Raw genomic sequence first — 22,292 nt, 5'->3', positions numbered from 1 at the left:
TGTCTTTAAACCAATTCATACATACATACATAAAACAGACAAATCTTTGATATATTTATCCACATATTAATACTTGTGTATCTCATTTGTTCTGTATTTTCAGACTTCCCTTCAGCCTGAAAGGCTTCTTGAACTTTTCTTGTAGAGCTTTTCTCATGCAGATGAGTTATTTTAAACATTTATAAAATCTGAAAATGTCTTATGTTGCCTTAATTTTAAAGATCATTTTCACTGAATATAATATTCTAAGTTGATAGCTTTTTCCACACCTTAAATATGACATTTTATTGTCTTTTGGCTTTCATTGTTTCTGGTAATAAATCACTCACTGTTATTACTATCACCTTGTATTCAATCTTTCTTTTTCTCTGACTTCTTTCAAGCTTTTCTCTTTGATTTTAGTTTTCATCAGTTAGATGTAAGTTGACTACATTAATTTTATTTTTATTTATCAAGATTTGGCTTTGGTGAAATTTTAAAAATGTGTAGTGTGCTATTAACCAATTTTGTATTATTCCAAGCCATTATTCAGCTTCCCTGATAGCTCAGTTGGTAAAGAATCCACCTGCAATGCAGGAGACCACAGTTTGATTCCTGGACTGACTGGAAGAACTGACTCATTGGAAAAGACCCTTTCCCAATTGGGAAAGATTGAAGGCAGGAGGAGAAGGGGACGACAGAGGATGAGATGGTTGGATGGCATCACTGACTCAATGGACATGAGTTTGAGTAAGCTCTGTTGGTGATGGACAGGGAAGCCTGGCGTGCTGCAGTCCATGGTCGCAGAGTTGGACACGACTGAGCAACTGAACTGACTGACTGAAACCATTATTATCTTTTCAAATAATCTTTCTAATTCTTTTTTTCTCTTGTCATGATATGGGACTTCAATTACTCATATGTTAGAGGAGTTGATTTATCCTACACAACATGAATGCTCTGTGTTTTGTTTTCTGATACCATATTTTTTATATCTAATACTTACACTTTTTTGTATAATGCTCATCTCTTTGATGAAGTTCCCTGTATGTTCATAAATATTGTCTGCCTTCACCACTCAAAATTTAAACATATTTGTTACAGCTTTTTAAAAGTCCTCATAATCCTCGGGAAAATGTAAATTTAATCATAATGAATGAGATATCCCTTATGTACCAAATAGAAAGAATACTTTTTCCCAAAAGTTGACATTTCCAAGTGAAGAGGCTATAAAGGAAATAAATGCTCAACTTTGAAAATTTATTGGCAGTTTTTAATTAAAAATGAGTATACTCAATACCATTTAAACCAGAAATTTCAATCCAAAGTACAGACCCAAAGAAATGTTTGATTTTTTTCCCTTTGGTTATGCCATGTGGCTTGTGGGATTTTAGTTACCCAACCAGAGTTAGAACTCAGGCCCTTGGCAGTGAAAGTGGGGAGTCCTGACCACTGAACCACCAGGAAATTCCCCAGAATGCATAAATTTGTCCACTGAAAGACATATCCAATAATGTATATATTGACACTATTTGTAATAGCCTTCCAATGAAACTATCCAAATGTAGGCAATAAAAATAAATTGCATTATATTCATAAATGTATAAGTATCTGGTAATGAGAATGAATGATGTAATGTACATGTAAAAACATAGATGAATCTTACAGATACAACATTGAGACACAAAATTGTACATCTTAGATGAGGTTAGTTATTTAAATTTCAAAACCAAGCAAATAAGGCTTATGGTTTTGGTAATCAAAAGAGTGTCTTAGGGGATAGTGACTAGGAAGAGACACAGGGGGAGCTTCTGACTTGATGGATATATTCTCTCTTGCTTCTATGTGCCACTTCACAGGAGTCTTTCAACTCTGTAAAAATTCATTGAGCTTATATTTATGACTTTTTCATTTTTCTCTATATGTTTTACTATTATACAATAAAAATGTAATAAGAGAAGTTAGACCACAAATTACAACCAAAAAAATCATATTCATATTGTTGCTAAAGGGCCAGTCTCCTAATATATAAAAAGCTTCCCCAAAGCAAGAGGAAACTTATAAACTCAAAGTAAAATGGACAACAACATCTTCAAATGCTAACAGCTTTTTCACAAATAGGCAGCAGCATCTGAACATACAGAAAGAACAGCAACCTCATTCATTGTAACAGAAATACAAAATACAGTGACACAAAGATACAATTTCTTAACTATCAGGTTGAAAAATAAATCCAAAAGTTTGACAACATACTATATTGGTGAAGCTCTGGATTACCAAATGATGTAATTCATATTAAGCTTTAATAAAAAGCTGCCAAGCCCTGATAGCTCAGTTGGTAAAGAATCTGCCTGCAATACAGGAAACCCTGGTTCGACTCCTGGGTTAGCAAGATCCCCTGGAGAAGGGATAGGCTACCCACTCCAGTATTCTAGCCTGGAGAATTCCATGGACTATGGGTCGCAAAGAGTCGGACACGACTGAGTGGCATTCACTTCACTTTCTTTCACTTTCAAGCACAAAGTAAACACCACTTATTCATTTTAAGATTCATGAGTGTACATACTATGGCAGAATTATGTATAATTCACTTGCTTTGTAAGCAGTTTATGATGCTATTTTTTTTGTATTTTCCCCATGGCCCAAGCGCTTTCCTCTATGAGTTTTAATTGCAACTGGGAGATTGGTTCCCCAAGGTCAGAATTTCTAGCATGCCCCATCCTAAAGTCACTACATTCCCTGAGGAGTAAAAAACAAGGAGACCCTAGGTATCTTTGTATTCTTTTAAATATGGCATTAAAAAAAAGAGAAGAGTCAATATTGTGATGAGATTTAGACACAAGAAATTCGTGCTAGGACGAACTAGCGAGAGTAAGACATGTTACAAGCTGAACAATGCAGCAAAACTGAGAAGTGAGTGACACAGCCTCTGAGAGGCTTCTTTCAGAGAAAAAGGAAACTTGATTCCTAAAGAGGGGAAGTTACTTTTATTCTTTGTGCTATTCTTAGTCTTAGAAACTGTTGCTTAGAAGACTGCCACTTTGACAATCAACAGGTTTGTTTGTGGAGACTGAGGCTACAGACAACAGCAGAAGGGAGAGGTACACTGATGGCATGTGAATTAAAATAATTTTATTAAAGATAAAATTAATTAGAGGTAAAGAAAAAGGAATAATGATATTTAAATATTTGAATAGTAAGAGTGAGTAGGGTATTTAGTTTCCATCAGGTAACTTTTTTTCTTTTTTAATTTCCAAGATTGTTAATTTTGGGGAGAGCTCACTGGCAGGTGAGGAAAATTATGCTGAGTAATCCTTCTAAAGCATGAACTGACCTCTCCCCCCAAGTCAATGTAGATTTGGTAAGAAATCTTAGAATTTTGGGAAATGACCCAAATAATCAAGTGGATGAGCGCCTATTTACTAAGGAACCGTATTTCTACATATTTGTAATTTGTAATCTGGAAAGGATTCCTAATGGATTTAGGGGTAGTACAAATTCATTTCAGCAACATGACAACAGAATACAGAAAGTTTGCTGATGTGCAACTTGCACAAGCTTCAGTGAATTTATTATTATGCCAGTTCGGTAGCATAAAAGGTACAAAGAGATACTGTACTTGTTTCTAGGACCAATTTGATTACATGCTTCCTGTTCACAATGTCTTATTCTGTCAAAGATAAAGAAAAAATTCCATTTTATACTATTTTATTCTAAGAATGCATACAGTAAGAAAACATATACTAACTTACTATATACTAAGAAAGAAAGCATGAGGAAAAATGTTTTGAATGACTGTTGTGAGGTATTTGTTTAGATTAAGTAGGATGTAAAAGTATTTTCTGAATACATCTTCAGCTTGTATTTATCATATGATGCTTGGTCTTCAGAAAATGTCCCTATATAGTAATTGCTATTCTTAGCAATTGTTCTTTTCAGGAAACATTAAAATCAGAATCCCTTCCTTCCTTTCTTTCTTCTTCCTGTCCTTGCTTTCCTGCCTTCCAAAAGGAGTAGTGAATAATATCCTTTGAGAGGCGAACATTACAGCTGGCCACAGACTAATTTTTGAATTAGTTGAATTCGGACTTTGGTGACTTCATTTCTGTCTCAGAGTCTTATGCCCCATTATGATTCCTTCTCAGTTTGGGAAGTTTTCTACACTGCCCACAGAACCATCCATGCATAGAAGATTGCATATGCTGTAGAAGGACCTCTTCTTTCCATAAAAATGACTCTCATATTCATATTAAACAGATCACAATATGAATGGTGAATGATGTATATATGGAAACAGTATAAATTTTATCAGGACACTATGCTAATCCAAAGGGTTTAAGCTTTTATTTTTTTTCCTTACTGCCTGTCAAATAATTCTGCATATTTGTATTATGGATTTGACTAATCATAAAAAACGAATACTCCAGTATTCTTTCTAGGAGAATTCCATGGACAGAGGAGCCTGGCGGGCTTCAGTCCATAGGCATCATGAACAGTTGGATACAACTGAGCAACTAAAACACACACACACACATACACACACATACAAGAAGCATGCTTAATCACTGAATATAATTTGGAAAAGTGGAACATAATTATATAATGAAAATCATTAGTAATCTCAAACCCAATTATTTTTTGTAGTTTTCTCATTCTTTTGTAAGCATAATTTACATGTATTTTAGCAATATTAAAAAATGTTATATTTTATATTATGCATGTTTCATATACTAAAATATTATGATGATGAATAGGCATTGCATGTATGTAATTAATTTTATTGACTATAACCATCTAATCAATAGATAAATTATATTCAACATTTTGCTATTCTGAAACATTAAAGTTATTTTTTCTAATTTTTTAAATCATGTAAATATACCAGCAATGCCTATCCTAGCATGTAAATATATATTTTATATCTCAAGTGTTTTCTTAAGGAGAAGTTGACAAATGATATTATTAATATCATTTAAAATAACATTCCTTTATTCTTTTAAATTATTGGTGATGTTTAAAAATTTTCAGTATGAAATTTTATTTGCATTTATATGCTGATCTTTTGAAATTGCACCTTTATTTAGTATTAATAATTATTTGCTATATGGACTTAATTTTAATAGGATTTTTAATAATTAGATCTCAGGATAGTAATTATGTATAAATTATGTCAAAATATTTTATTCTTCCTAGTCTTTTTACTTCTTATTTAATTTTATTATTTCACTATGCTAGCTGATAAACCATCTCACTGTTCTTTCCAGGACACGATCCTGTTTTGCTTAATGTACTTTGCCATATCTAAGTTCAGACAAGAGTATCCTTGAATCCAGGCATACAGATAATTGAAGATAACAGATTTCATATCTTTACTAGCTAATATCCAATGTGACAAATAAGATGTTATTAAGTGAATGTTTACTCACATGTTACAGGTGTATTCATGAATCCTGTGGCTACATACAATAGTGTTTAAAAAACAGGATTTTGTCAGAGGCAGAGACAAGGAGTCTGATTCTTACACTACCATTTACTACCTATGTAATTATAGGCCATTTACTACCTATCTAATCCAGGACTCTCACCAGAGAGTTTGTATAATATTTTTCACAGCTTTTTCCACTTTGCTACAGCCCATTTTGAGAATTTTTATCCTTAGAAGTGTGGCTAAATGGAGGGAATAGTAAAAAACATCCATGGAAAACACAAACTTTTAAAATATAAATGTATATATATAGACATATATATATCAAAACTTTTTTGATATAAATATATACTATTTGGTAAAAATGTGTTCAACATAGGTAAAATAAGTGAACATTTTAGTCCCACTTATGTTAACTTCTACTAACTATTTCTTGGCTAAATGTGATAATAAATTAATTCTATAAGGGATTGTCTTTGGTCCTTGGAATTTTATCCGTATTAACTTAATTACAATAAGCAGAAAGGAGACATACAGTAATTAAAAAGGAGGATTTATATTCTTTAACTAACAGTGCCTATCAAAGATGATAAATTTCATCTGCTATAATATAAATGTATTAAGATCAGCAAGAAAGTGAACTGAATTGAAAAAAAAAAGTTAGAAAAATATATCAAGTGAATTAGAGATTTAATGAAGCTCCAATGAAATCTTGGTGTCTCTCCATCTTAACAGATCCAACACTTTCTTTTTGCAATGAATATTGTGTAATACATCTTTACAATATTTACTTTTGTAATACCTCAACTTAGTTAGCTATGTGCTACCAAATGAAAGTCATGGCTTAAAATATGGTCGTTAAAATATAGATATATTATCATTAACTCTCATTCTTCTTGCCTAGGTAGTAAAAGGAAATACATTAATGATTTTATTTGTTTCAGCATCCCTTACCCAGTTCCTCTATTACATGTAGGTTCATGAACCAGGATTAAGTTCTAAGCAAAGGCTAATCAAGCTCCAAAATCTGACTGTGGTATTTCCAGCAAGCAGAGTCACAGCAATGAGAAGATTCAATAACACTCTTCATCACTCCAAGGGCTTTGTTCTGGTGGGCTTCTCTGAATGGCCCAAACTAGAAATGGTTCTTTTCGTGGTCATCTCCATTTTCTACATAATGACTCTTCTTGGGAATTCAGCCATCATTATCTTGTCGCGCCTTGATCCCAGACTCCACATCCCAGTGTATTTCTTTCTGGCTAATCTCTCTTTTTTGGACCTTTGCTATACTACCTCCACTGTCCCCCAGATGCTGGTCAACATACAGGGTGGCCAGAGAAAAATCAGCTATGGAGGCTGCATAGCTCAACTATTCATCTTCCTTGGCTTAGGATCCACTGAATGTGTCCTTCTCTCAGTAATGGCCTTTGATCGTTATGTAGCTATCTGCCAGCCTCTGCATTACACAGTTATCATGCATTCTCGGCTATGCCAACAACTGGCAGCGGTGGCTTGGGTAACAGGTTTCAGCAACTCTCTGGTGCAAACAGTGTTGACTTTCCTGTTACCTCGCTGTGGTCAATATCAGGTGGAGAATTTCTTCTGTGAAGTACCTGCCATGCTTCAATTATCATGTGTTGATACATGGATCAATGAAGTGGAGATGTATGCTGCTGTGGTGGTCATAAAAGTTATCCCAGTGGGATTAATCCTGTTCTCTTACATTAACATTGTTAGGGCAGTGGTAAGAATCCAGTCTTCTGAGGGTCGCAAGAAGGCTTTCAACACATGTGGGTCTCATCTGCTTGTGGTCGTTATGTTCTATGGCTCAGCCATTAGCGGTTATGCATATATGGCACCCAAGAGCAATTCTGCCAAGTTGAAGGGCAAGCTTCTTGCACTCTTCTATGGACTTGTAACTCCAATGCTCAACCCCTTCATCTACACCTTGAGGAATAAGGATGTAAAGGAAGCAGTAAAGAAGCTGCTGGGGAGAGAACAAGAGCAAGGGTGGAGCATGGCTTAGGAGAATGTAGTCCTCTTATCATTCAAACACCACACTCCCAGGATGTCTTTACCAACTTTCATTATTCCTTTCACTCCCAAGTAACAGTGGCTGATTGTTACTATTATCACCCAAGTATTTCGTAGAAAGTCAAATGTTGGTTATTCTCCTCTTGAAATAATGAAGCAGCTTGAAAAGTGGATAATGAATATTTATAAGTTTTAATTAAATATTGCATTTTGACTCTGTCTTTTCTAATGAAACTTAAAAGTTAATATCCAAATATGATACTAAAACTGGTGATTAAGGAAGCAATCTTGAGACTTCTTTAAAAAGCAGAAAAATGACTACTTGAAATGACTAAATTATGTGGAATGTACCTATAGACCATCAAGAGGGCAGTTCATTTCTTCTTTTCATATACTTTCTTTAAAATGCTGTCAGTGTAGCTGTTGTATATGTAATATAATTTAAATCAAATGAGAATGGAAGCTCCTCAGGGAGCCAAGTGCATGCTGTGGTTCTCCACACTGTTCTGAAGAAAAGGGGCATACCTGTAGAAAACTCTGTGCTTCTGACTGTTAGTTCACTTATCCTTTCCTGCTAGCAACCTCTTACAGAATATTTTTACAACTCTGCATGTAAACTCTACAGAAAAAACTCTACAGAAGTTTTTCCTCATGGCACTCATCTCACACACTAGCAAAGTAATGCTCAAAATTCTCCAAGCCACGCTTCAACAGTGCATGAACTGTGAACTTCCAGATGTTCAAGCTGGATTTAGAAAAGGCAGAGGAACCAGCGATCAAATTGCCAACATCCTTTGGATCTTCGAAATAACAAGAGAGTTCCCGAAAAACATATACTTCTCTGCTTTATTGACTATGCCAAAGCCTTTGACTGTGTGGATCACAAGAAGCTGTGGAAAATTCTTAAAGATATGGGAATACCAGACCACCTGACCTGCCTCTTGAGAAATCTGTATTCAGGTCAAAAAGCAACAGTTAAAACTGGACATGGAACAGTTCCAAATCGGCAAAAGAGTACATCAAGGCTGTATATTGTCTCCCTGCTTATTTAACTTATATGCAGAGTGTACATCATGAGAAATGCTGGACTGGATGAAGCACAAGCTGGAATCAAGATTGCCGGAAGAAATATCAATAACCTCAGATATGCAAATGACACCATCCTTATGGCAGAATGTGAAGAAGAACTAAAGAGCTTCTTGATAAAAGTGAAAGAGGAGAGTGAAAAAGCTTGCTTAAAACTCAACATTCAGAAAATGAAGATCATGGCATCATTTCATGGCAAATAGATGGGGAAACAAAGCAAACAGTTACAGACTTTATTTTTCTGGGCTCCAAAATCACTGCAGATGGTGACTGCAGCCCTGAAATTAAAAGATGTTTGCTCCTTGGAAGAAAAGTTATGGCCAACCTAAACAGCATATTAAAAAGCAGAGGCATTACTTTGCCAACAAAGGTCTGTCTAGTCAAAGCTTTGGTTTTTCTGGTAGTCAGGTATGGATGTGAGAGTTGGACTATAAAGAAAGCTGAGGACCAAAGAATTGATGCTTTTGAACTGTGGTGTTGGAGAAGACTCTTGAGAGTCCCTTGGATAGCAAGGAGATCCAACCAGTCATCCTAAAGGAAATCGGTCCTGACTATTCGTTGGAAGGACTGGTGCTGAAGCTGGAAGTCCGATACTTTGGCCACCTGTTGCAACTGACTCATTTAAAAAGACTCTGATGCTGGGAATGATTGAAGGCAGGAGGTGAAGAGGACAACAGAGGATGAGATGGTTGGATGACATCACCGATTCAATGGGCATGAGTTTGAGTAAGCTCTGGGAGTTGGTGATGGACAGGGAAGCGTGGCATAGTGCAGCCCATGGGGTCACAAAAAGTCAGACACAACTGAGCAACTGAACTGGACTGAACATATGAGGAATGTGTATGTCTCTCAGTAATGGTGTTTTATCTAAAAGCATCTTGTTGCTCAGACAGTATATATTTTATTCTTGGTGCTCAATCATCTTTATCAGCATTGTAATAGCTATTCTCAGCAGGCCAAATGGGAAAACTATATTTTCTTGAAATTGAAATGCAGGAAATCATATAGCTTCTTTACAAGGTTGTATTTCCCTAAACCCATGTTTTACAAATTCTGTTTTCATGTAATAACTACTGGATGTAAAAGCTTGTGCTGTACTATGCTTAGTCACTCATTCCTGTCCAACTCTTCGCGACCCCATATACTGTAGCCCATCAGGCTCCTCTGTCCATGGGGATTCTCCAGGCAAGAATGCTGCACTGGGTTGCCACTCCTCCAGGAGATCTTCCCAACCCAGGGATTGAATCCAGGTCTCCCACATTGTGGGTGAATTCTCTACTGTCTGAGCCACCAGAAAAGCCCAAGAATACTGGGGTGGGTAGCCTATCCCTTCTCCAAGGGGATCTTCCTGACCCAGGAATTTTTATCAGCTGAGCTACCAGGAAAGCCCGGATGAAAAGCCTACCTCTCAGCAACAGTGTCCGGGCTTGAAACAGTCAAGAGCCTCTTGGATGTACTCTGAAAATAGCCCAAATATCTGAAAGAAGTTCCTACTTGGATACATGTCACTATATAGTCATCACATCTTTTCTTACCTTCTTATGCAAATTGTGATGTTCACATTGGAAACATGGGAGAAAAAAGCAGACTGAGTGGATCTAGCACAAAGTACAAAAAAAATCCACTCTCAAAGATTGTAATGCAATAGGCCATTTAATTAATGGTGATGTGCCCTTGTTCTTTCCAGATAATGTTTCAGCAGTGGATATATAGTTTATTTCTCCTAAAGAGTATGGAAGTGAGTTGCTTGAAGATGTTATAAAATGCCTATCATCTTTTTTTCTCAGAGTATTTTTTAAGAGCAGTTTTAGCTACAGGGGCTTCCCTTGTGGTTCAGCTGCTAAAGAATCAGCCTGCAATGTGGGAGACCTGGTTTCAATTTCTGGGTTGGGAAGATTCCCCTGAAGAAGGGAAATGCTACTCACTCCAGCATTCTGGCCTGGAGAATTCCGTGTACTGTAATAGTTCATGGGGTCGCAAACAGTCTAACACGACTGAGCGACTTTCACTTTCACTTAGTTTGACAGCAAGTTTAAGAAAAAGGTTCAGAGATATTCCATATATCTGCCTCACCTCCCTCCCGCCACCACCCCACCACCCGCCACCCCGCGACACAGACAAAGCCTCGCGGACTATCAACATCCCACAACAGAGTGCTACATTCGTTCTAACTAATGAACCTATACTGACACATCATTATCTCTCAAAGTCCGTGCTTTACATTAGGGTTCATTCTTGGTGTTGTACATCCTATGAGTTTGAATACATTTATAATGACATATGTCCACCATTGAAGTATCATACAAGATATTTTCACTGTCCCCAAAATCCTCTGTGCTCTCCCTATTCACTTTCCTTCCACCCTAACACCTGGCAAACACTAATTTTTTTGATCTCCATAGTTTTGCCTTTTCCATATATGATACAGTTGGAATCATTATAGACTGTAGCCTTTTCAGACTGACCTCTTTCACTTACTGATATGCATTTAAGTTTCTTCTATGGCTTTTCAATGCTTGATAGTTCGTTACTTTTTAGCACTGAATAAGAGTCCATTGCCTGGAAGTATCACAGTTCATTTATTTATTCACTTACTGAAGGATATCTTGGTTGCTTCCAAGTTTTGGCATTTACAAGTGGAGCTACTGTAAACATCCATGTGCAGGGTTTTGTGTGAACATAGGTTTTCAACCCCCTTGCATAAATACCAAGGAATATGATTGCTAGGTCATAGGGTAAGAATATGTGTTTAATTTTGTAAGACTGCCAAACTATCTTCCAAAGTGGATGTACCATTTTGCAATTCCATCAGCAATGAATGAGGATTTCTGGTGCACCACATGCCCACCAACATTCAGTGTTGTCAATGTTCTGAATCTTGGCAGTGCTTGTAGGTGTATAGTGGTATCTCATTGTTTTAATTTGCATAATTTGCATTTCCCTGATGACGTGATATGGAGCATCTTTTCATATGCTTACTTACCATCCGAGTACCTTCTTTGATGAGATGTCAAACTCTCTGGCCCATCTTTTAAATTGAAAAGTTTAACTAGTGTTGTTTTAATATTTCCTTGTATATTTTAGACAGCAGTTCTTTATGAGATTCTTTTGCAAATATTTTCTCCCAGTCTGTGGCCTTTCTAGAGCTAGCATCTTTTAAGTTTTATTCTTCCTCTTTTGTTCAGAACCTCACATATTTTAATACTATAAAAATAGAAATTTCCTTGTTTTTTCTAATATGTATATATATTTGATGTATGCGTGTGAGAGGTACAAGATGTTAAATATTTCAAATATCCTTGCATATATGGTCCAGTATTTTGGGCTTTGTCTCTTGGTCACACATTTTAACTATGAATTTGGACATAGTTTAATTCCGTTTAAACTAATTTAAGATTTAATTCCATTTAAACCAGCATTCATTGGTTCTTCAAAATTGTGCTAGCTATTATTAGACATAAGTAGTGATCTCTTGTAGAACGTTTATAGCTATACTTTATCATATTAATAATGTTCCCTTCTAAAGCTAGTATGCCAAATGTGGTTTTATGTTAGCATGAATGGATGTTGAATTTTATCAAAGGACTTTTCTGCACCTATTGAAATGATCCTATGGTTTTTTCCCCTTTTTTGTTAACACAGTATATTCTATCGATTGACCTTGCAACATTAATACAACTTTGAACTCTTGGAATAAAATCACGTTGGTCATAATCTATTCTCCTTTTGTTATATTTTAGATTCAAATGCTAATAATTTGCTTAAAATTTTTCATTACATTCATGAGAAAGAGAGAGAGATCTATAATTTTCCTCTCTTGAAAGACTTGGGAATCTTGATATCAAGATTTATTATTAATAAAATGTCTTATGGGCACAAGAATAGACAAGGAAAATAATGAAACACAATGGAGAATCCACAAAGAGACCCACATGATTTTAGACACTAGATTTATAACAAACTTGGCCCTGAGGAGAAGAGAGGAAACAGTAATTTTTAAATAGCGCTTTGTCAATTGGGTATTCATAAAAAATAAATATTGACATTTCTCTCACAAAAATTACTTTAGAGAATATAAATGTAGATTTTAGAGAATATAAATGTGAATGCAAAACATCAAACCATCTGAATATAACACTGATGAGTATGTTTATGATTTGGAGGTTGGAAAGAAAAGTTTTTTTAAAAAAATAATGCATAAATAGCACTAATATAAGGAAGTCATTGATAAATCAGATTTCATTAGCAACTTTTCTAATCACAAGATACCATTAAGAAAGTGAAATGTCCATCCATAGTGCAGGATAATATGTTTATAAAACTTACTACAGCAAAAGTTAGATCAGAAAATAAAAATATCTACAAATCAAGAAGACGAAAAAGCAGATAATCTAACATAAAAATGTCCTAAAATCTTGAATAGGTGCCTCACAAAAATTGATTCTTTAATGACCAATCAATATACAAAAAAGATGCTTAACTACTTTAGTCATCATGGAAATGCAAGTTAAACTCACAATTTAATACTACTATAAGATTCCCAGAATACCTAAACTAAGACAGACTAATACCTCCAAGTGTGATTAAAAAATATGAGCAGAAGGTATTCTCATACATGGCTGGTGGGAGTCTAAAATGGTTTCTCCACCTGAAAACTATTAGGCAGTGCACCTACTAAAGCTTAGCATGTGCATACCATATTACTTAGAAATTCTATTCCTAGAGACACTCATCAAAATATTTAAATTAAAACACTCATACAAGCAGTACTGATAATAAAACCAAATAGAAATGATCAAATATTCAGTAGTTAAAATAATCAATAAATTGTATTATATTCATAATATAGAACTATACAGCAATGAAAGCAAAATACTGCTACATGCAATGTTGTGGATGAATCTCACAAACAAGTGAAATGAAAAGACTATGTACTGCTTTATTCAATCTATGCAAAGTTTGTAAACACGTAAAACAAACGTTGTTTTTAGCTATCTGGGTACTAATTATATGTGGGCAAGAAAATTAGATAGTGAATGGAATTGGAATGGGGAGGGGCTTGGAGAGTGTATAATGTTCAAGTTTCATATCTGGGAAATGGTTGCATGTGTTTTTATTTTATTTTTGTGATTAATCATCAAGGTGACAGTCATGTGTAGTGTTTTCTTCTTTATGTCAAGATTGTATAACTAGAACTTTATGCTAACATTCTTACAAAGAGGAATATATAGAGCAATTTTTAATGACAAAATTATTAAGCAGTCTAACATTTCAAAAGAATAAACTTAAGTAATGATAATACATATATGTTTTCCATACATAATTACATATCAGATTTAAAAACTTTAAAATTGTTCAAAAATAATGCAGCTTGATACAGTTTTATTTTATCATGTAGCCAATAATAAAAGCCATTAATCAGATTCAGAAAATATGTTTAAACTTGGAGTTACAATTTGAGCAAAAAAAATTCTAAAAAGTCTATTCATAATTTAAAGCAAAATGATACATGATTTTAGAAGTCTAAGTTTCTTTTGCTTTAGGTTGATATAGCACATAACTTATCTTTGTAAATCAGCCATAACACCATGGCATTTTAAAAGAAATTATATTTTAATTAATTATCTCCCTCTGCATGAAGAAAAGGAATACTGATTTGTTTACTTAAAAACATATATTTATTAAAATTGAAATTTTATCAATTCATAAATATTTGATAAGTAGAAAATGATTTAAAGTAGAAACAGCATTGCTACATAGTAAAGAAAAAAGAAATAAGGACATATAATCAAATATCGTTAGATGTCTCAAGAGGCCTCATTGGTGAGAAATCTTAGGTATCACGACTCTCTTTTGAATTTGACAGGACATTCTCTTTTCTCAGAATCCATGTCCTTTAATAATGGCATTGGTTTCCCTCAGTTTTCCATTAAAAGACTAGCTTGTTTATAATTAATTAGATTTAAATGCCCTGTCACTTTTCACATGGCAGGGACTGGATCCTATAATCTGTCACTTGATAGAAATCATTTAATCATCTAAATGCAACATGAAAATTCAAAATCCACCATTTCTGGCACCAGTGTGGATACAATTTCTATGGACAATCAAAATATCAAGGAAAAGCTAACCTGACAACAACTCAAATTAGAATGTAAGAATGAGAACAAACAATTAAACAGCAGACTTAAACAGAATGGCCAAGGGATGGTGAGTTGCAGAGTCAAGGAATTCAGTGCAGTTAAGGTGGATTTTCAAACTACACGCTTCCAAGGTCCAAGGTCCAAGGTCCAAGGGTGGGATCCAATGGGCATTATTGCAACAGACCACCAGAAATAAGCTGCTAAAGAGTAGTTACTACTACTGTTAAATAGCAGTAAAACTACTAGGTTTAAACACACCTAGCTTGTGAGTATCACACTGTTTATTTATACAAAGGGACCAACCAATAGATTGATTTCATTTAACAAGGCAAAGCCAAGACTCACCTAAGAGAAAGGACAGAGAGAGAAGAAAATAGGTTCTGGAAATAGTAAGTCATGCTTGTAATTTATTGACTGACAGATAACAAAGATGTCTGTTTAGACAGTTTATCCTCAAGTACTTTAAATAAGGAAATGAAAGAAAGCAATTTCAGGCTCACGGGTTCTCTAGAAAGTCTTGCAGGTTTGGTTTTGCAGCATATATGTGAAGCTGTCTCCAGATAATGCCTTCTGGTGCATCTTTCCTTCGGCACCTCAGCCTTAGTCAGGCCACATCTCTACTTTTACCTCATCAGAGTTTCTCACTCGGCTGCGCTCTGTCTTTCTGTAGCAGCCTCTTCAAAGCCCCCTTCACATCTTTGTTTCTCAGAGTGTAAATGAGAGGGTTAAGGGTGGGAGTCACAACAGTGTACAAAAGGGTTATGAACTTCCCTTGACTGTGAGCATAAGAACTGTTGGGTTGGATATAGACAGCTGTGATGGTTCCATAGAAGAGAGTTACTACCAAGAGGTGAGACCCACAAGTGCCAAGGGCTTTTCGCCAGGCTTGAGCTGACCTGATCCTCATTACTGCTTGAGCAATGCATCCATATGAGATCAAGATAAGTGTCAGAGGGAGGAGGAGAAGCACCAAGGAAGCCATGAAGAGCTGGACCTCATTGGCATGAATGTTTACACAGGCCAACTTGACCATGGCAGGCACTTCACAGATGAAGTGGTAAATCCTGCGGTTCCCACAACGGGGCAGGCGAAGGGTGATGGTGCCCTGAATTAGGGTGTTGCCCACTCCGCTCAACCATGCCATTCCTACCAGAGACTGACAAAGTCGTGAGTGCATAACTGTGGCATAATGGAGTGGTCGACAAACAGCAGCATAGCGATCAAACGCCATGACAGCTAGGAGAACACATTCAGTGGATCCCAGTGCCAGGGATGCGTAGAGTTGAATGGCACAGCCCGTAGGACTGATTGTCTTGTATGGACCATGGAGGTTCCATAGCAGTTGGGGAGCAATGCTGGTGGTAAAGCAGAGATCAACAAAGGAGAGATGAGTAAGAAAATAATACATGGGTGTGTGGAGCATGGGATCCAGACAAGAGATCAAGATGATTGCTGTGTTGCCTAGCAGTGTCAGGAGATAGGAGATTAACACAGCCACAAAGAGGATCTTCTCAAGCTGTGGGTGGTCGGAGAAGCCCACTAGAATGAAATCCCCTGCCAAACTGTCATTAATCGTCATCATCACCCTACTCTTGAAAAGAAGAGAGGCACATGTGAAAATATAGAAGTCAGATAGTGAGAAACAGTTAAGATCAGAAATACAATTGGGAGAAACTGATCCTGAAGGTGAGATAAGAAGAGAGAGAACCGTTTGTCTCTAGGAGGGAATTAAAAGTGTACAAGAGCTTAGAGAAAACTGTTAAACATATGATGACATAACGTGGACCATATAAGAAATGATTAATCATTAATTGCTACTTAGTCCTCCCAAACGAAGGTTTCCCTGGTGGCTCAGATGGTAAGGAATCTGCCTGCAATGAGGGAGACCTGTGTTTAATCCCTGGATCAGGAAGTCCCCTGGAAAAGGGAATGGCAACCCACTCCAGTATTCTTGCCTAGACATGGACAGAGGAGCCTGGTGGGTTACAGTCAATGAGGTCCCAAAGAATCAGACAGGACTGAGAGACTACGTTTTCTTTTATTTTTCTCCCAAACAATATGTCAATTATTGGCTCCCTCCTGACATTCATTACCGCTTGATGTGTTTATAAATCCCTCAAAGGCTAATCTTTAAGACCCTTTGGATAAATCCAAGCCTTAAACATGTCTTTTGATTCCTTTTTCCGCTTACTCTTGCAGTCTAATCATAAGACACTTTGCCCATGGTGTTCCTTATTCAGCAGTATTCCTCAGATATTTCTCAGCTCCTCGATGGTTTTTCAGTTTCAATCTTACCAAACTACTTCCTCTGCTGAAAATAGTCCCTCCTTATCTTGTTTACTAGTTAGCTCTTATTCACTTTTTACTTCTCTACTTGCCAAGAAAGGCTGTCATGTTTTAAATGTACTACATCTTTTTTTAATTTCCTTTCCAAAAATGTTTTTGTCTCTTATCCTCAAATCCTTCAGCAGCCAATCAGCAGCAAGTATGTAATGAAAGTGCTATGAAGTTAGTGACATATCACTAAGGAATCAGACAGATTTGTTCCTCTGCTACTATATACTATAAAGTTATATAAAGAAAAATTCAGACTACTCAAAACATAGTTTTAATGAAATAAGTGAGATTTTTGAGAAGCTTTGGGTCCTTTAACCAATATAAAAATACTATATCTAATTTAAAAAAATGTTTTTAATAAGGCACTAAACATTTACTTGCAACTTACAACAATGTTTCTCTCTGAAGACTCTAATATCATTTACACTACACTGTCCTTTAAGTTTTTTCATAAAAAAAATGTTGAAAGAAAAGTATTATATAGATGGTATCTATTAAGCAACTAAAATGCTATGATGATTAGATATTTCACATTATCATTATCATGACTTTGAGAAGTGCATGAATGGATTGGCTAGTAGTAAATGAGACAAGGGAACTGGTTAGGAGGCTGTTACAATACTTCAGGAAACAGATGGCTTGGTGGTAGCAGGGAAGATTTATATTTCTAGACAGGCTCTACAGAATAAGTCTAGACAAACTTAGAGACTCCAGATGCAGAAAGTGAGAAGGAAGTGTCAATAATCGGCCACAGGTTTATTTCTTTAAAAATCAGGTGTCATCTATAGAGAAGCATGAAAGTGGAAAAAATCTGTAAAGAAAGTGCTAGATATACATATCTCTGTTTATGATTTTTAAAAAATTTAATGAATAAGAATATCAAGCATGATTCAATTCTACTTTTGATTCTTTGTCACACATCTTCCTAAGTCATCCACTCGAACATACCCAGGATGCTGTAATTGGAAACCACCAGTACCTTCTCTAACAGAAATTTTTTACTTTGAAATTTTCTATCAGTTGTACTCATCATTGCATAACTATCCAAAATTAAGTTTGAATGTCATCATTTCAGTCATGCATTTTAACCAATCTATTCTTATATCAATTAATTTTCTAAAAAGACTTTTTAATTCATATCATTCTAGACGGTAACACAATCTAGGTGGTCTCTTAGTTTTTGGTTTGTACTCTTCATTACCTTCCTTTATATGATTGTCAGAATCAAACAACACTGGGATCTTAAACAACTTTTATTTCTTAAAATGTAAAATTGAATTTAAGGCTCTGTGCAATTTCAGTTTCCCTTTCTGCTTTCAGAGTTATCTCCCATCATTTATAATTTTTTCTGACAAAGTCTGTCTCTCTGTTCACATAAAATTCTAATTTATTAAAACTTCTTGCTAACTGCTTTTCTTCTCCTTTGATGAATGTATTTCTTTCACCCTTAACAAATTCTACTAATCTGTTAATATTTGTCTCTTAGATTAACATCGTCTAAGATGCACTCGCATCCTCACTGCACAATACACTTGTCTTCTGAAATCCTGAATTGCAGTGTAATATTGTGTCAGTATGCATAAGGACCTTTTTCATTAAGCATGCCAAGTGTTATGAAATGGAAAGTAGCCTCTAGATAATGGGTTAAGATTTTATCTTAAATGTCTTTTGTATTATCCTTAGCACACAGGTCTTTTTTAAAGCATAGTTAAAGCCAAACAAATATGTTTTGAATAAAATAACACCTTTATTTTATGACCAAACTAGACAGCATATTAAACAGCAGAGACATTACTTTGTCAACAAAGGTCCGTCTAGTCAATGCTATGGTTTTTTCAGTGGTCATGTATGGATGTGAGAGCTGGAATATAAAGAAAGCTGAGTGCCGAAGAATTGATGTTTTTGAACTGTGGTGTTGGAGAAGACTCTTGAGAGTCCCTTGGACTGCAAGGAGACCCAACCAGTCCATCCTAAAGGAGATCAGTCCTGGGTGTTCATTGGAAGGACTGATGTTGAAGCTGAAACTCCAATACTTTGGCCACCTGATGCCAAGAGCTGACTCATATGAAAAGACCCTGATGTTGGGAAAGATTGAGGGCAGGAGGAGAAGGGGACGACAGAGGATGAGGTGGTTGGATGACATCACCGACTCAATGGACATGGGTTTGGGTGGACTCCAGGAGTTGGTGATGGACAGGGAGGCCTGGCATGCTGCAGTTCATGGGGTCGCAGAGTCAGACACGACTGAGCGACTGAACTGAACTGAACACCTTTACTAATTCTACTAAACCACTTTTTCCCCAAATAGCAAAAATGTGTGTTTAAGATATATATTTAAACATAAAACAATATAACTACATATAATAATGTTAACCTGAAGACTAAATATCTACTACAAAGGACCTACATTATTCGATTGCTGCACCAACTCCTCCCATTATTTAGTCAAGAAATTTCAGTCAGCAACAATATTAGAAGACCTGTTTTAAAAAATGTAAAGCTCTGAAATATATTATATATATATATATATATATATATATATATATATATATATATGATCTCTAAGCGCTTTTTTCTGATACAATCATCGTACCTAAATATATTTAACTCACTTCTTAACCCAGTTCCATTCATGTACTTGTTCCTGGGAAAGTAGAACACATGAGTATCACAATATACTGCATCCAACATTTTAAACTGCGTATATTTATATATGAATGGAGTCTCTTCAGTTCTCTACCATTTTTGAAAAAATAGAATGATTCCAAGTCTAAAGGGAGGAAGAACACATACATACAAATATACATGTACAAACATAATGGAAACAAGCATCCATGTATGTTTGTTACAAGTTTATAAGAAAGAGTTCATATCTTCGATACATTAACAAACTGTATAATTGGAAAGAATTTAAGAAAGCTAAGAGTGAGAATTCTTTCAAATGTAGAGAAAGCATGCTTTCTTTATTTTCTGTTTCTGTATTTATCTTCCTGAATGTACATTCTTCAAAGTTAAGGGAGTGGTAGAAATGTAGTTTAATTCAAATTGAACTCCCTTCTAAAAGAGTAAGAATAAATTTAGTACAATGTTCAGAAATAAAAACACTTTATAGAAGGATATGAAAGCTTGGAGGATTATTGGCCAGGGTAGTTTGAGGAAGGGGCTTCCCTTGAGTCTTCCCAGGTGGCTCAGTGGTAAAGAGTCAGCCTGCCCATACAGAAGACTCAGATTTGATCTCTGGGTTGGGAAGATCCCCTGGAGGAGGGCATGGCTCCTCACTTCAGTATTCTTGCCTGGAGAATTCCGTGGACAGAGGAGCCTAGCAGGCTACGTTCATAGGCTTGCAAAGAGTCAAACACGACTGAATGACTGAGCACACACACTCATACACACAGTTTGAGGAAGAATTACATGAGCAATTGAAGAAAATTATAATGTTGTCGCTATATAGATAATTTGTAGAATATGTAAATAAATAAGAGAAAGCATGTGGTTCTCATTATTTCCTCACCTCTGAAAATTTTGTCCTTCACTCTTCCAACTAGTTTAATAAGCCAGGAAAGTGATGCTTATGCATGAGCTTTCCAAACCACAAGGTTCTAAATATGGATCTCTAAATCCAAGACTAAATGGGGTGGTAGTGTTTATTTCTGGAGCCAGAACAAACTAAAATTTGTTACGGTACCAGGAATTTATATTAAGCCTGGAATGGAACCTTAGGGACTCTATCTTCTTAATTGGGCAATTAATACTAAGCACAATAGTGACCAAGAACAAAGGTCTCCTAGGGAAACTATATGGAAATAACTACTTCTGATCACATAGATCTTCAGTCTTGAAGACTTACAGACCCTGAGTCATAGTGTTTATTTCTGGAGCCAGAACAAGCTAAAATTTGTTACGGTACCAGGAATTTATATTAAGCCTGGAATGGAACCTTAGGGACTCTATCTTCTTAATTGGGCAATTAATACTAAGCACAATAGTGACCAAGAACAAAGGTCTCCTAGGGAAACTATATGGAAATAACTACTTCTGATCACATAGATCTTCAGTCTTGAAGACTTACAGACCCTGAGTCATTTGTACACAACGGTGTACAAATGTTAGAAAAGTGAAATTAAAGTTCTCCACCTCAGCACAGTGTATGTATAGAGGCATGATTTCCATGCAGTTATTGAGCAAGTCACTTCCTAGGCAGGTTGATAAGAAGTCCAGGGGTCCCCAAGGAGAAAGGGTTCTGGGGTTCTCGAGAAGGAGATACGGGTCTGGAATTCTCAAGGAAAAGGAAAAGATAAATGTTTCTTTCTCCTCTACATTCCTTAGTCTTAGTCACATCAAACGTTATTTTTTTCTGTAAGTCTGGAACTGATAATTACACAACAAACAACTCAGTTTAAACTCTGTACTAGGGATTATATAACAAAAATATATCCTGCTTGAGGACAGTTTCTCCTTCTTGAAAGCCTTCTGACTAATCCTGATATCTTAGAATATATATTATGGGAGTAGGTCTGGTGGGATCATTCTATTATTAAGTTCTAATCCTGTTATCCTAAAATATAAATTGTGGGAGTTGGTCTAGTAAACTTTTTACAAGCTTGAAACATTCTTTTGACTTATTGTAATAACTAATTTAAAAAGTATATAATTCCCTTGCTAAAGACTAGTGAGTCCATCTCCCTTCTGATGTACATGTCAGAAGCTTTCTCTGTCGCTTTTTATACTTTAATAAAACTCTGCTACACAAAAGCTCTTGAGTGATCAAGCCTGGTCCCTGGTCCCAAAGCTAACTCTTCTTTGGAGATCACAAATCCAACACCATTCACCATAAGCTATCATTATCACCATCACTTTCATATTTAAACAATCACCATATAATCAGGAAAAAGGTTTTAACTGTTAAGATGTAGGAACACTCATACTGGGGCAAACACAAAGTACACAGAGATGATTCCTCCAAAAGTCAGAAAGACAAAGGACAAAAAACCTCTCAACCCTATATCTCCCATGTCAGGAAATATAGCTGCTAGAAATATTGGAACCCTCAAACAAACATGCACACACACACAAACACACACTCATGAAATGAATTAGATTTATGCCCTGTCACTTTTCACATGGCAGGGACTGGATCCTATGATCTGTCACCTGACAGAAATCATTTAATCATCTAAATGTAAAATGAAAACTCAAAATCCACCATTGCTGGCACCCATGTGGACACAATTGCTATGGGCACTCAAAATATCAATGAAAAGCTGACCTGAGAAAAACTCAAATTAGAA

The 22,292-nt window shown here is 35.8% G+C and overlaps 2 protein-coding genes across 2 annotated transcripts; one reads left to right on the top strand and one right to left on the bottom strand.

The window, feature by feature from the left end:
* The first annotated feature begins 6,467 nt into the window (after nt 1-6,467).
* On the top strand, nt 6,468-7,430 carry LOC133059284 (putative olfactory receptor 2B8). Its single transcript, XM_061146273.1, has one exon. The coding sequence runs from the start codon at nt 6,468-6,470 to the stop codon at nt 7,428-7,430; it is 963 nt and encodes a 320-aa protein (XP_061002256.1).
* A 7,868-nt stretch (nt 7,431-15,298) lies between these two features.
* Nucleotides 15,299-16,249, bottom strand: LOC133059283 (olfactory receptor 2G3-like). The gene has a single exon (XM_061146272.1). It carries the CDS (start codon nt 16,247-16,249, stop codon nt 15,299-15,301), a length of 951 nt encoding a protein of 316 aa, XP_061002255.1.
* Nucleotides 16,250-22,292: the final 6,043 nt, after the last annotated feature.

The sequence above is a fragment of the Dama dama genome, chromosome 7 (genome assembly GCF_033118175.1).
Source record: "Dama dama isolate Ldn47 chromosome 7, ASM3311817v1, whole genome shotgun sequence".
Lineage (NCBI taxonomy): Eukaryota > Metazoa > Chordata > Mammalia > Artiodactyla > Cervidae > Dama > Dama dama.
This window is presented reverse-complemented; position numbering and strand designations above follow the sequence as displayed.